Raw genomic sequence first — 16,938 nt, forward strand, 5'->3', positions numbered from 1 at the left:
TAGTAACTACCTATGAACAATAGCGGTAAAGATATATTCCTTATGTTGGACTGTGACCAGCCTCTCATCTTTGTCAGGAAAAGCCATAAAGACCCTGGTCTCTAGTTTGCTGCATCCTTGTATCTTGTGTCATAGGTACTACAATAAAAAGGTGCATTTAATTATATAAGTGATCTGCCTCATGGAAAAGGACAACTGAAGAGAGACAACCATCTCAGTCATAATTTTCAGTGATCTGCAGTTTAGCTTTTTTTTGTTGGTCTCTCTAAGTGGAGAGACACTGAGCTCTGTTGTGATTCTACCTCTGATGATGATGATGATGAGACAGCTAAATTCTCCTTTTACCTTTGTCAGAAGCAAGACAGAGTTCCATTCTCCTGTTAAATTTATCAGTGATATGACAAAGTCTCATTGTCCATTAGCTTCTGTCAGCGATGACATACTGCTCCATCGCCCTTCTGACTTTTGTCACCCATGCAACAGAACTTCATTTTCCTTTTACCTCTGACAGTGATACGGCAGAGCTCCTCTGTCCTTTTACCTCTGACAGTGGAGAGGCAGAGCTCCTCTGTCCTTTTACCTCTGACAGTGGTGAGGCAGAGCTCATCTGTCCTTTTACATCTGACAGTGGTGAGGAAGAGCTCCTCTGTCTTTTATCTCTGACAGTGGTGAAGACGAGCTCCTCTGTCCTTTTACCATTGACAGTGTTGCAGCAGAGGCAGAGTTTCACTGTCCTTTTACCTTTGCCAGTGGTAGAGCTCCACTGTCTTCCTGCCTCTGGCAGTGAGAGGATTCATTTTCTCCAAAAGCAGCCTGGGATTAATCATTTTTTCCATTCACATATTTCTAAAAAATTGCCATGATTGTTTTCAACGTACTTCCTTGAAGACACTTCTTAGAGGCATAAAACCTTTTTAGTTACAGTATTCCAAGCTTTTGTTTATCTCCACATGCTTGCCTTTTTCTTTGAAAAAGTAAAGAAGGGGCTTACTCTCCAAGTTCTGTTAGTCATATGTTACTCTGCATTGCATTATGGGTCATTATGGGTCAGTGTTAATCCTGAATGGGTATGGTTAGCACAAATCTGACCGCTGGCAGGCTGGGACATAGTTGCCTTGTTCTGAAAGTCAAATAAAGAGTTACATGTAAGAAAATCTTTTTAGCTGGATAAGAAAAGCAAATTTTGAATTTCTTGTTCAAATGAAGACATTTTCTCACATGTAAAGTGCTTAATTGTGTCAATGAATACCCTATCTTTAGTAACATGATAAAGTTGCTGCAAAATGAAAGTACTTTGTGAGGTTTATCTTTCATGTACTGATAGATGGAATGAAACAGGACAACCCACAAAGAGAGACAGGTGTGATTAACACCACAACACAGTCAGTGCTGTCAGCATTAATCAGCTATTGGAGTCAGTCAGCCAGCCTGCATGTTTTTGGGAGGTTAGTAGAAACCACAGTACATGAGGAAAACCTGTTGAAACACAGAGAGAACATGCAGAACACCATACAGACAGTGGCAGAATAAAATACTCTAGAGCTGGAAAAAGGTATTGCAATATATTTCATTGAACAATTGTTGGCTTTACACTACAATTACTTGATGTTTTAGGCTTATAGGAGACCTTCATGCTGGGGTAAATAAGTTAAATACGGTAGCTGTCAGCTTTTTGTTCCATCTAAGCATTTGAACATGTGTGATGTGCTTGGAATACCAAGAATGTTTCTCCTGTATCATACTGCTCTGTGAGGTGCTTGGAGTGTAAGGAACATTAATCTGTATAATTTGGGAAAGAGAATACTGCTATAGCTCTAAAGGATTATGTATAAAATAATAATAGAAGTGACCCTAACTACTTTTACTGATTTAAATATTTCCATCTTTTACAGGTAAGGAAGCTGTTGAAGAAAGACAGAGGGAGTTGTACAGTGAATTCTGTTCATCCAGAGTCAACATATTAGAGCTAGAGAACACATTTCCCTCTGAAAGTTTTTGCTTCTGATTTGTACATAAAAATAATGTACATAATGATTGTTTACTTTTAAAGTTATTTATTACTGCAGGATCATCTCTAAAATACTGTAATAATTCAACACTGTAGCATTTCCAGATTACATTTTTTCCAGTGAATCTTCAGAACAAGGCACTACTTTGCTGATGTTTCTGAAGTCACCCCCGAAACCTCACTGTTAAACATTGTTGTATCCTAAAAGAAAGGGACCGTGTATTATGCACACAGTTATTCACTTCAAGTTAATGGTGGAGGAATAGAAGAGGTAAAATAAAATTTGCAAAGAGCTATGGGTACATCTTGGACTACAGCAATATCCCCCAGTGGTGTGAAGGTTACTTAAACAGTCACTGGTAGCTTCTCATTTTGTACATTATTTAATATCAGTTTTAACTATATGGATATAAACTAAGAATAATTATTTTTGGCTAAAAAGGAAAGAAAACTCTCATGCAAAGATGGTGTTCCCTCTTCATGTGGCAAGATACTATCTACAGTATTAAAATGTTCATGTAAAATACAATATGCTGTGTTACTCAGAGAAAGCATAGTTATGTTTATGTAATCAAATTGAACTTATTTTACACTTTACAGCTACAGTCTGTTCCAGAAGATCAGATGAAACTGCAAAAGGTTTAGAATAGCTGATCAACAAGCATGATTCAGAGATGTGGGAGGAAGTTATATAACCCAGACATAACACACAGAAAAGCACTCAGCATGGGAACTATATTCATACCCAAACTGGAGACTAAGATATAACCACCCCATAAATGATGCTGTGTGACAGATACCTTTATCATAATGTCACCACATTGACAGTCACTAAGTCATCTCACTGACTATTGAAAACTCTAGAGAATATAAATAATTCATCATGAAGATTTACCTTATACTGCTGACCTACTCTCAAGACCCTTTTAAAAATCACTCTGATGTTTTCATTTTATTCACTCCTCAACTTTTGAGTCTGACTGGGCCTCTTCTTCCAACTCATGGAACACTAAAACTCTTGAGCCCCTCCCCTACCCATAATTCCCTTATGACTTAACATACCTCAGATCTTGCTTGCCACATTAGCGTATGGATGTGGTCACTGCATACTGTCGAGTGTTAGCGATTATTCTTGTGAGTTAGAATATTATCTTTATATCTTTAAAGCCTTTATAACTTTCTATTTTTTAACTTTATAACCTTTCCAATGCTATCCGCCCTTTAATTTTCCTTTTTATTTTATTACTCATGTATTTCTCGGTTACTATTGCTGGTGTCCTCCCTTTACCATGCTTAAAGTACCTCTTAATTACCACAGTTGGTATTTCCCTTTCCCTTTCCTAATTTAATTAAAAAAAACTCTTTACTATTAATCTTCTTCTGTTTCTTTGCTGTTTGAAATGATATCAAAGAAACATTCTGGCTTCAAGAAGTGTGTGGTCTGCAATCACAAAGTACCATTGTCTGTTGCACATTCAAAGTGCATGCATTGTTTAGGCCCAGCACACCATGACTCTAATTATGAAATCTGTAAGGCCTTTAATCTGAGAGCCTTAATTGATAGAAAAAATAAGCTTAAAGCCTATTTCAACATCATCTGGGGCTCACCCCCACATATCTGGCAAGACGCTCGGAAACATTCCCCAGAGCCTGCATAATCTTCAGCTCCAGTATCTGAACCTCCTAGTAAAGTACCAAAAGTGTCATATCTGACTTCTTTGGATCCAAAACCTTAACCAGAAAAATCACCTCAGATCTGATCACTGCAACTGTCCCAGATTCTGTTGCTTCTCGGCTCCCTTCTCCTTTTTTGGAATGGTCACTGAGACATTACCACTCCTGGCCATCTACAACAGCATTCTCTGTAAGATCTTCCAAGTGTCTGACTGAAGCTAATGTGGACAGGATGATGAGGAAGTTCCTCTTGATGCAAATTAAAATGGAGATTTTTCTGGATTCACCTCAGCATGTCCAGAGACCTTTATCACTGCTACCCTCCCATTTACTGGCTCTTTCTCCAATTGAACCACTGGTTTCAGAGCCATTGAATCTGAAGATTACAGAGTTGTCCACATCAGATCCAAAGATTCTAATATCTTCGACTCCAGTGACATCTCTGGATGGACAGGCATATAGAGCTTTGGCACCAGATATGGGGAGCTGGAGTCAACTGTGAAGTTGTCTGAGCTGTCTCTGCCCCTCCGCACTAGACAGCTCAGCTCTGATTCCTTCCTCAAGTAGTGTGCTTCTGGGGAAGAGGGAGCATATGGTCCATAAGCATGTTTTCTCAGGACTGTCATTCTCCTTCTCTCTGAGGCATTCTGAATTCAAAATAGTGGGGAAAGTTTTCTCTCTTCCTAGAGTTCAGACTTCTCTCATTTCTTCAGAGCTGGCAACCTAACTCCATTCATCTCTGTGTCTAGCTCCTCAACCAACTGTGCCACTGGGACAGCCAGCCCAAATCAGTCACCAGGATACCCAGCAGGGTATACTAATTTCTTCTGATTCTTCTCCAGAGCATCCAACTGAAGAAATGCACATGAAGAAAAAATGCAAAAGGAGGCACTTGGACTCTCCACAAGAATCTGTCACAGAAGATGCCAACCTTGATGAGGGGGAAGGATCCCCAAGATAACCACCTGATGTCTCATTTGGAGACACTCTACAACTCCTAAAGCAAAGAGGTGGTTGGTTGTTCGACATCCCTTCCCAAGAGGTGTCTGTATACCTGGAGGCTTTTGGAGCTGGCCTGTCTACCTCCTGGGTGACTCCACCCACCAGTGAGCTCATTGATTGGATCTCTTGATGGGCGTGGAAGGAACCTGATTTCACTGAGTCTATCCCTAAGAGACCAGATAGGATCTTGACACCACCTAAGGACAGAACATGTTGGAGTAATGGAATATCAGATGATGCCATGGTCATACTGGCAGCCATGTAGAAGGAACTAGCAGAGCAAAGTTCCTCTTTCTACCCCCAATCTAGGGCATTGGATAAGTTTGGGAAGTGAGTCTATACTTCGGCAACCTTCACCCTGTAGTTGCTGAATTATTTGGCACACTCACAAGACTTCTGAGGGATTTGATTAAGAAACTTGCCAATCCTTTTCTGGGACCTCACCCCCCAAGAAGAAAGCATCATTGCCTCATAGTTGGCTAACTTCCAGTCCATTTCTAAATTGAACATGAGGCTTATCTCCCATGCAGCTGAGGGTACCACACAGATGGTGGGTTCAAGCATTTCTATCAGAAGACATGCCTAGATGTGCTTGTCTGACATGTGAAACCATTCACATCTTCCTTTATCAATGGTCCCTTTGATGGAAGTTCATTATTTGGCCCCAAAGTGAAAGACATGCTCTCTAGGTGTGAGCAGAAAGGCAAAACTCTGTATTCTGTGGGCATCCATTTTTAGACCCCTCAAAGGACCTTTTCTAGGAACCAGTGAGCTAGTCAGAAAATGTGGTTCAAGAAATCCCATGGCCCTTATAAGATCCATGTGGAGACAGTTCCGCCAGGAGCAGAGGGGGGGAACTCTAATGAAAGATGCCACCCCTAGGGCAGTGGTGGTCTGCAAAACCAGGCATACCCTCTCTGACAGGTCATATCAGTGCTCCTGAAAGCAGGCTTGACTGTTCATCTCAGGAAGCAGTCAGTGGTCATTTATCCCTGCACCAGAGAGCCTGGCAAGATACTACAAAAGATTCATGGGTGTGGAGGATAATATCCAGAGGTTATATAATAGTATTTTTCCATCCACCTCCATCAGTTTTGAAAAATATCCCTGATGTTCCACCTACTCAAAGGGAAGCAGCAGCAGAAGAAATAAACAGGCTGATAGAAAAAACAATAGTCATCCAATAGGTCCACCAATACCAGAAATATTCTGGAACTTATTCAAGATTCTTTTTAGTGCCAAAGAAACAGGGGACTGGAGACCAGTTTTGGATCTCAGCAATCTGAATCAGTCATTTCAGTACAAAATTTCCTGATGGTCACTGTTCAGTCCATTCTGCCATTCCTGCACAAGGACAATTGGCTGTGCTCAGTAGATCTACAGGATGTGTACTATCACATCAAACTGAACAGATGATCCTAGAGATAGCTACGCTTCCACCTTGGAGTCAGTCAATAACAATTCAGAGCTCTGCCTTTTGGTTTCACCACAGTCCCCAGGGTGTTTACTAAGTGTCTGGCAGTAGTAGCAGCTCACTTGACACTACAAGGATTCTGGGTGTTTCCATATTTGGACTGGCTCATAACTGCTCTGACCAGGCATCATCTGATTCAAGCTCGAGATTATGTACTCCAATTATGATCTCACTCGGAGATTTTGGTTAATCACAAAAAATCTCTCCCAAATCAACACAAATACTAAAATTCATTGGTGCCTTACTCAATACAATTACTTACACAGCTTATTTCTCTCTGTCCAGAGTTCAATCTATTCACTTCCTGGTCAAAAAGATAATTCAAAATTCTTCTCTATTAGATTGGTTGATTTTTCAAGCCTTAGGGTCCATGTCAGTAGCAGACTTTCTTGTTCCATTGGCAAGAAGAATTCTACAGTGTATACTCACCATCCAGTGGTCCAACTTTGATCAACCACATCAAAATATAGCAAGCTTGCAAGAATGATCTTTTATGGTGGATACAGTCCCGTCAAGTTGAAGAAGGCGTCCCTTTCTTCTCCCCCAACCCAAGGCTATAGTGACTAGAGATGCCTCCCAGATCGGGTTGGGGCGTCTTCTTCAGAAGAACAGTTCAAGGCACTTAGTTAAAAGGCCAACACATGCACAAATGTCCTGGAAATGAGAGCTGTCTTCCTAGCATTACAGGCCTTGCAAGAAACACTTCTCATGGGACAATTGCAGTTCAGACAGACAATATGTCAGTAGTCTGGTACATCAACAGACAAGGGGGAACCAAATCTTACCCCCTTTGTCAAGAAGCTATAAGAGTGTGGCAATGGCAGTTTCATCCAACTGCTGTCTAATAGCAATGCACATCCCAGGGAAGTCCAACATGATTGCAGACAAGTTGAGCAGGTCTATTCTGATGCCTCATATGTGGTCTCTCAACATGAATGTGGTTGAAAAGATATTCTGTTGATGGGGCATTCCTCTTTACATCTTCTCTTAACAACAAGTGCAGCAGGTTTTTTGCCCTTATCCCCCCATCGGGGTAGTCACAGAGGGATGCTCTAATTCACAAATGGCCCTCCGGTCTGCTTTATGCCTACCCTCCCCCTTACCCCCTAATCCCCAAATTTCTTCAAAAGCATCTCGGTTCAAGAGCACAGTAATCCTCATTGCCCATTATTGGCCTTGTCAAATTTGGATTCATTGGCCTCATCTCCCTCACCCTCCAAGGAGTCTGGATAGAACTCCAGATCTACTGTCTCACATGACAGACATGATTCATCTGGACATTCCAGGCCTAAAATTGACAACATGGTTTCTCCAGTTCCGTTGATCGCTAGACAGCCCAGGCTTTCACCCCGTCAGTCACATTATTTCATCATGGCATAAAGCTTCCACTAGGAAACTTTGCAAAAGTAAATGGAAATGGAAAATATTTGTCATTTGGGCACAGCAAAAGGATTTTGATCACTTTTCAGAATCTGTTCCTAAAGTTCTTGAATTTTTAGCTTCAGTTTTACTAGGCTAACAACCGATAGGGTTCTTATAAGCCTAACCATGCAACCTGGATGTGACCCACAAATTTGATGTATAGATGGTGATTTACTGACTGGCTCTGTCCATCAGAGAAACATGAGCCAGACCAGGGGATGAAGTTCTGATTAACCATCCATTGGTCTGTTTCCCTTAAATAGATGCAGGTAGGAACTCTGCTTCACATGGATGGGGAGCCTGACCCATATAATGGGAATTCTCTGAGAAGCATATCTGTCTCTGCAATGTGTCTTATTTATGTTATGAGCAAAATTTAGGTTTTTTGATGTAATAGTTCTGATGATGTTTGTTTTGTAGATGTGCAAAAGGTGCATCAAAACAGGGTCCAGGGATGCTTTGTATCCCAGCCAAAGATCACATCTCAGAAATCTGTATTATATTGAGTAAAGAGGCAGGGCATCTTGGCAATCAGCACAGGACATTGTATTTACTCTCTGTATTCTTTTTGTAATGAACATTTGTGGACATTCCATTGATGCCAGGTACATACCAAAGGGGCATTATACTCTATGATGGGTCTGATGAGGGCCAAGTACAGTGGTCTGTGGACCTAGAAGCCATGCTCTTGCTTATAAGTTGAGCAACATAAAAGGATTTTCTTACTACAATGGGCACATGTTGGTTGAAAGCTAGGTTACTATCTACATAGGTTCCCAGATTCCTGACTAGTGAATCAACTTTTAAGACTGTTTTATTTATGACTTAGTTACTCAGGGTGGTAGACTTTCTAAAAGGCATTATAATCCATTTCTTGGTATTGAATTTTAAGCCACAGCTTTGGCACCAACCATTTGTCTGTATTAGACTTTACTGAAGGGTGTTCATATCTTGGGGGCATTCAATGACTGCTTCCAGTTTGCAATCATCTGTGAACTTGGTCAGCCAAAGGTTTTTGACATTGGCTTTGACATCTGAGAAATAAATGCCAAAGATGAGTAGGCCCAGCACAGAACCTCCACTGGTGATTGGCCTCTTTGTGGTTATGTTTTCACTAATTCTAACCTCCTGGGTCCTATCGGTGAGCCCACTATCTATCCAGGGTGTTATAAAGGGGTTTATACAGAGTTCCATAAGTTTGTTGACAAAGTCCCAGTGGGATATTGTATCAAATGCTTTAGCCAGATCTAGGTAGACAGTATGCAGTGTTTTCCCCTCAACCATATTGACACTTTGAAAGAAGTCCACCAGATTCAGCAAGGACAATGTTCCTTTGATAAAGCCAAACTGAGATGGATCCAGTGTCTGAAGGTCTCCTATCTCATTGTTGATAATTTCTGTGATAATTCTTTCCATAGCTTTGCAAATAAAACTAGTTAGGCTAATGAGACTGTAGTTTCCAGGATCTGTGGAAGGTCCTCCCTTATGAAGGTGGATGATCATCGCTATCCTAAAGTTATGTGGCACAAAGCTTGTTTTAAGCTTGTAGAAAAATAATGACTCCAGGGGTCCTGATAGGTTGTATATTAGACTATTCGGGAGGCATACTGGGATGTAATCGGGGCCCAATGATGCTATTCTTGGCTTTAGTGAGTGCAGCCAGTACATTTTCCCTAATTATAACTGGTGGGGTTATGCTTAGGACTATTTTTGATGGGATGTTTGGGGTGAGAGGAGTGGAAAGTTGAAACTGAATTTGTCCACTAACGGGTTTGCTATATTGCTAGGCTTACTGAGTGTAGCACCAATAACCTTGAGTTTAGCACAGTACTGTTTGCTGTCCTTAAGGTCAATAATACAGTAAAACTAAGAAACAGGGAATAGAGGACAGGTAAGGATACCTCTCAACTGTACAGATTTTCACAGAATGTACAGATTTTTGCCCCATAATTTTTGTATGTTTTTCATAAAATTGTGTTTTTTGGGCAAATTAGTGTCAAATCATTAAAGATTAAAGTTAAAAAATAATGACAGACATTTGACTTTCAGAATTCATACCCTTCAGAAAATGCATGTTAATACAAAACCTGTTATTCTATCAACTCTCTAAGCTTGTAAGAGCAATATTTAAAAAATTGTCCCTATTTTTGGGCCTTTGTCCCACTTTTATTGATGGCTTTGTCCAGATTCTTGTTCTAAGTGGTTGAGAGGTATGGAGGTAACTGGTTGGTTAGGCAGGAAATTAGAAGAAGGAACTGGACACATTAGGTGATATTAAGACAGAAGAAGAGCCGAGAGTTAAGGAATTTTTCTATTAAGGCTTTTTTTTTTAATTTGAGACTATTAGGTATAGATCTGATGGTCAGATGAATTTTGTTCCAGGATAGAGGCACTGTATAGATGTACTGGGAATGATCTAAGGATCTTTTAGCCTTGTGGATTTCTAACAGAAGTTGGTCAGAACTCTGGAGAGAGTGATTGGTTGGTGATAAGTGGAGTGATGCTTGGACATGAAGTAGGTTTGTTAATTATGAAGTGAGTGAGGAGAAGTTGAGAGAGGAGGAGCTGGTGAGGTAGCACAAGCCAGTTTAGAGTTTTTAGAAAGAGACAGTGGTGTGAGTTATGGGATTGGTTAACAACAAATCTAGAAATTTTGTTGTAGCAGAGCTCCAGTTTTGTTTTTAGGGTATATTGTAAGTTATTTAGAATAGGAGAGGCATAGAGCATGGTGGGAAGAAGAGTTGCATTAGCAAGGGAAAGTCTGGTGACATTTGTGAGGAATTTTTTTGTTCTGTAGCACATCCCAAATTTTTGGTGAGTTTTTTTTATACAGTTTTGGATATGTAGGTGAAATTTTAGTTGATCATCGATGATGATGCCCAGGAGTTTAATGTGTGTCGCTACTTCTATTAAGGTGTTGTCAAGAGGTGTAATGGTAAAGGATGATTTTTGGTAAGCTAGGGACTTCGGGAGGAATAGAAGTAGTTTGTTTTTTTAGACTTAAGTATGAGTTGGTTTTCACTTAGGCAGCTTTCTATTGCATTAAAGGATTTTTGGGTAAGAGATTGCAGATGTAGGAGATTATTAGATGAGCAGACGATAGTGGAGTCATCAGCGCATTGTATAAGGGAAAATGTCTCCAGTAGGTCCAAGTATGCATTGTAAGCTTCTTGGAACATGAAGTGTGACCTATTGCTAGCTAGGATATGGTACAGGATTTTGTGGTGATCTGCATTTGGCGGATCTTCAGTATGTCACCTTGTTTGACTACCCTAGGTGTATGCTTATTATTAATGTACATTGAGACACCTCCACTTTTAGCCCATGTCTATGTAGCTATTTGTCTAAATGTGTGGAAGGTACTGAAACTTTGCACTGCTGGGGTACTCTGTGATGGTTAAACCATGTATTGATAACTGCACAAACGTCTATATTCTCAAGAGTGAGGTGGGCTGTGAGGGAGTGTAGTATTTTATTTAGGCTCCTGGCATTCAGCAGTAAGACATTGAGGTTCAGTTTAGTTGATTTTGCTATGTTGGTAGGTTTGTCAATTTGGCATAGCCTAAAAATAGCACTATGGGGTGGATAATGTTTGCTTAGTATTCAAAAGCATAGAGGGGAGAGGTGCAGACCATCCTTGTCAAAACAACCATGTTCTTCCAAGCTGAAAAATACTGGATCCCCTCAAAATAACACCAAAAAGGCGGTCAGTTGTTGAAATCAATAATTGCTGTCCCTTCTCAGGATAAATAAGTATATTGTAGTACTCAAGACAAGGCAACTTTATTTTTAACATCAAATGTTCTAATATTCTAAGTTTATTTATTTATTTATTTTACATTTGTTGACCGGGATACTCCGACTGGATATATGTCCATTTTCAGCAGAGGCCCAGGGAGAAAAGCTCCATACAGATGAACACAAGATAGACAAATACAAGTAAGACTGCTATAAATTTACATGTTACAAATGATCAATTAGAAATAAAAACATTTCAGTTTTATATATATATATATATATATATATATATATATATATATATATATTATTATTTATTATTATTTTATTATTTTACATTTGTTAACCGGGGGTGTCTGACTGAGCCGAAAAGACCCTTTTTCAGCAGAGGCCCGGGGAGAAAAGCTCCACAAAGAAAAATTACAGACACATTTAGTTATTTAGACATGATCAGTATCACACAAATTACAGGAGACATGTTTTTACAGTGGTATGCGGCACATAAACAGTTACAGTGGAGAGAACAAACAAAAAAATATTAATTTTAAAAATAAAGGTAATTAAGTGGTGTACAGCTGAAATTTGGAACATAGACTACATACATAGTACTCAGGTACAGTACATACATTGTAGATTAGCCAGTGTTTGTGAGTAAGATTGAAAACTATTATCAAGTGCTCTAGATTTTGTATATACGTGTTATCCGCTTTCACTAGCCTGGGGAGCAATCATGGCACTGCCAACTTTCCTCGAGATGTTGCCTGATGAGGTCTTTAAAGGAGGCTTTGGATGATGTGTTTCATTGCAAGTATTAAACAATTCCTTATTCTTTATATATCAATTATTGGATCTTTGCAACTTATATACGAGGAGAGGAACTAGTCCTTACTTATTCAGTTGGTTTGTTCAGAGTTTTTTGGCTAGACCCTGAGAAGAAAGGGTATGCTGAGAAAGAGTAGGATATTAGTCTGGGGTGGAGCAAGGACAAAGCCAATGTTTTTTGAGGTATTGAATAAGATTCTTTTTGAATAGGGCTGAAGAGGGTTCTGAGGTTAGGTCTGCAGGAAGAGAATTCCATGTTTTAACAACAGAGTTGGTAAACAGATTATCCCCAGCTGAGTTGTTAGACTTAAGTGTGAAAGCTAACATTTTGTTGGAGGATCTGAGAGTTTTGAGGTTCTAGTAGATCAGGTGTGTGTTCTGGCTGGTAAAGGAGCTTGTGGGCTGTAACTAGTTGGTTGACCAGGAGTAGATTAGGTAATTCAAGCCTTCCTAGTAGTTTTAGGTTAAGGCAATGGTGAGTTCTATGGGCAGAGGCAGTAGCAAATTTGACAATGTGATTGTAGCAGACCGTGTACTTATTTAGGTCAGTTTTACTCAAATTTGTGAATAGGGGAGAGGCATAAAGAAGTGCAGAGAGTAGATGCATGTGAGCAAGTGTAGTTCTGGCTAGGGGAGTTAAGAAGGATTTGATCCTGCATAGAGCACCCAGTTTTTTATTAACTGTTTTAATTGTATGGTTGGTGTACTGGTCGAGTCTCAGGTTATTAGCAACTATTATTCCTAGGAGTTTAATAGAGGGATCTGGAGAGATAATAGTACCATCCCTTGATTTAATAGAGAAGGTTAGAGTAGAAGACCTGTGAGATGGCGAGAACAGCAGCAGTTTAGTTTTTTGTGGGTATGCCGTGGTGGTGCAGCGGTAGCATTGTTGCCTCACAGCAAGAGGTTCTCCTGTTCGATTATCAGCTGGAGTGCAGGGAGTGCCTTCTGTGTGGAGTCTGCATGTCCTCCCCGTGGCTGGGTGGTGTTCGAAAGACATGTGTAAATGGGCGTGCCTTCGTTGAAGGTTGGATGTCAAGCTGGCACCTCAAAGTTCATGAAAATCTACTGCCAATCATTAGCAGACCAGAGTTCCGCTGTGGCGACCCCTGACCAGGAAAAGCCGAAAGACAAACAACAACAATAACAGTATACAATGGCAATAGAGGAGCCAGTTTTCAACTGCATTAAAAGTACTTTGGGATAAAGCCAATAGCTCTTCAGGGGATGTGGCAGAACATATTAGGGTTGAGTTGTCGGCATACTGAATGCAGGTAGCTAGTGGCACAACCTTGTGCAAGTCATTAATGAATAAGAAGAATGGGGGGAGATCCTAAGATGGATCCTTGCGGAAATCAGAGTGCAAAAGATAGAAGGGTGGATAAGTTATTTTTCCAAAGGACTGAAAATTAGAAAGTCAGAACATATGGTATAAAAAAAACCTGACCCATCTGATTTGCCTATCTAAGACTGTAGCCTCTAAGAAGCCCTAATTTCTGTAAAAGAGTTTATTTATTTATGTATTTATTTTAGTGACATTTATTTATTGGGAAAGTCCACTGGGCCATGAAGAGTCCATTTTCAGTGGAGCCCTGGGGAGAAAAGCTCCAATGCAAAGAAAAACAGCATAACAATATAACATAACAATATAACATAATAATATAACAATATAAAATATGAAATATAAACAGCAAAAAGTAAGAGACATCACAAGAGTTTTCATGCATATTTACAAGGTATAATGAATATAATCCACAAAAAATAATAGAAATCCAAAGTAACCATGAGAAGAAATTAAGAATGAGTAAGGTACATCAACGTGGAATAGATATGTGGTACAGAATTTATGCCTCTAGTAAATAAATTGTGGTAGTATAGAAATAAGAGCAGAGAGAATACAGATTTACAGTGGCACTTTAGAGTAGTGACAAGGCACTTAAGGTTAGTAGCAGGATGGAAATGGGTTAATACATTTACAACAAATAGTGTAAAAGACAGAATGGTTAAAGATGTTAGATAGTGAAGATGCAATACTGGGTAATTAGATTGTGAGGCTTGGAAGTTGCTTTCTTGAAACTTACAGCTGCCTTCCTTATTGCCTAGGTTTATAGATTAGTACTAGACTAGCTGTCCTTGTGGGTCATTTTAAGCCTAGCCAATTACCCCATGTGAGAATCAAACCCTGCATCTTGTGTCTTTAACATAAACACTTTAACCATTATGCCAATCTCCCACACTAACTATAATGCCATTATGCTTGCAAATCTAATAGTTGTCAACTGTCCCTGATTTTCCCTTTTTTCCCTGTTCCAAGAAAAAAAAAATGATTTTCCTGGTAAATCACTAATGATTATAATCAACCAGTCAGTAATGCCAAAGATTAGAGCTTCATGTTTCTTATTCTTCAGGAAATGCATGTTAGGGCAAAACCTGCTGTTCTATTAATTTTCTAAGTCAATTAGAGTAATACTTAAAAAAATGTCACTGACTTTTTGGTTTTAATCCCACATTATTTTTGACTTGATTCTTCAGCAAAAGAAGTTGAGAGCTTATACTATCCGCTCTGTAACTTGTTTATGAATTTTGCATCTTCTGTATCCATTGCAAAGCTATTTTGTGTTATATGCTCTTTGTTCAAAGCACTTTCATCCCTGCGTATATTCACTCTCCACAGAGAGTCACACTTTCTGTTCATTCATTCACTCTGTAACTTGCTCTTATTTTTCCCCTGTACTCACAGAGTATCAGCTTTACATAGATCCTACCCAGTGTATAAAATAAACATTTTGGAACATAAACATTAGCACTGTAAACAGCAAAGGCAAATGTTAATAATTATTATAAGCATTGTTGTGTTTTATGTTACAACAGAATGCATTAGTCTAAAGCAATAATAAATTAAATATAAATGCACGACATGGCATTTTTCATATGTATAATCTCTGCCTATGGCTACACTTTCTATTATAAATAATAATTATCTCCCTGGTAAATGCACAGAGTACTTTCAGAAATAAAAAGGGCATGGAGAAACATGTAGGAATGCATGCTTGAGAAGGGTGTGTGTCTGTATAGCAGAAAAAAACATATATAAAAGGAAAACATTTATTAGGGCTTTAAAAGGAGCATTCTTCTTGGAAGAGGGCAAATACAAGCAATAAATTTTATGTATAAAAATAAAATATGACTACTATGAGCTCTCTCTATTCACTGTCTTCAATTCTAAAACCCTCTACAGGGCCCCAAACTGGAAATGTATAATTTTCATTCTCTTTATCTTACATTCTCAGCAATCAGTTCTGCGTACTCGGCTTATATAATTACATTATTTTTACTTTAGTTTCAAAGTGTAGTCTGGTTATAATATAACATTTCTGAGCATTTGAAAAACCTGAAAATTATACAGTCATGGCTTTATTTATTATCCATTCTTTCCTTATGCCTAGACTGTCACAGTAGAATTCTAGGATCAAGAAAGGCACAATAAAAGCTGAGGAAAGATTGCATAAAATAGTGAGTGATATCTATATATCTATATCAATATATATATATATATATATATATATATATATATATATATATATATATATATATATATATATATATATATATATATATATATATATATATATATATATATATATATATATATACATAGAGAGAGAGAGAGATGCCTTGGCCAAATTTCCCTAGTAGTACAAGTAACACGTCTTGTCTCTCCTGAAAAGAGACCACTAGCCTAGTGAGATTAACCTGGTTAAAAAAATATATATATATATATATATATATATATATATATATATATATATATATATCGTGTGTGTGTGTGTGTGTGTGTGTGTGTGTGTTTGTGTGTGTGTGTGTGTGTGTGTGTGTTTGTGTGTGTGTGTACATATAAATAAATAAATAAATAAATATATATATATATATATATATATATATGGACATATGCACACACACACACACACACACACACACACACACACACGTACACCATAATGTTATGGAGAGCAGGCTTGATTTTAAGCCCTGTGTTTCAAAAGTATGGACAAACAATCCACTTATGCTGTAATGATGAACTCATAAAAAGGGAGTAACATGGCATGCATACATTTAATGGGTTTGAATTTATTGACATGAAAGCACAGCTTCAGTGAAGATTTGCATATAACACATGAACCTCCACTACAGGAATGTTAAGGCATTATACAGTGAAGACTTTTACTTGGATGGGTCTTTCATGTAGTTTTAACTGACTGATTTGTCTGTGTGACCTTTTTACCTTGTGGTCTCTGCGCTGTATGTGTGTGTGTGTGTGTGTGTGTGTGTGTGTGTGTGTGTGTGTGTGTGTGTGTGTGTGTGTGTGCGTATACACATTCACATGCACACACACGCACACATACATACATACATACATATATATATATATATATATATATATATATATATATATATATATATATATATATAAACCATACAGGTATATGCGTGCATCTTACAACCCATCTCAAGCACATCATCTCCCTCACCTTTAGCTTCCTCAACTGCTCTGCATTCACTGCAAAGGTTTATGTGCAGTACAGAAATACTTGGCTGCACCGCTGTTCTCTCTACCTTACTTTTCAGTATCTCTGGCTTTCTTCTGTCTCACCCATTACTCCTGCCACTCTGTGCCATGCTGCAGCCCCTCTGATTCCAGCTTATGCTTTCTTATTTAGACTTCCCTTCTCCTCAACTGCCCCCACCACAAACAGACTCACCCATACTTGAAGCTGTGAACCTGTTCCACTGTTTTCCC

General features: G+C 38.8%; 1 protein-coding gene across 2 annotated transcripts in view; it reads left to right on the forward strand.

The window, feature by feature from the left end:
* The window catches only part of LOC122808101 (NF-kappa-B inhibitor delta-like), a 157,823-nt gene extending 155,295 nt beyond the window's left edge, over nt 1-2,528 (forward strand). Inside the window, exon 3 of one of the 2 annotated variants that reach the window (XM_044079071.1) lies at nt 1,893-2,528. In XM_044079071.1, the coding sequence (XP_043935006.1) occupies nt 1,893-2,005 (113 nt within the window). In that variant the 3' untranslated portion in view covers nt 2,006-2,528. The remainder of the gene's footprint in view (nt 1-1,892) is intronic. The other variant, XM_044079072.1, reaches the window with a different exon arrangement.
* Nucleotides 2,529-16,938: the final 14,410 nt, after the last annotated feature.

Source organism: Protopterus annectens, chromosome 8.part0 (genome assembly GCF_019279795.1).
Source record: "Protopterus annectens isolate FY-2018-M chromosome 8.part0, PAN1.0, whole genome shotgun sequence".
Taxonomy (NCBI): domain Eukaryota; kingdom Metazoa; phylum Chordata; order Ceratodontiformes; family Protopteridae; genus Protopterus; species Protopterus annectens.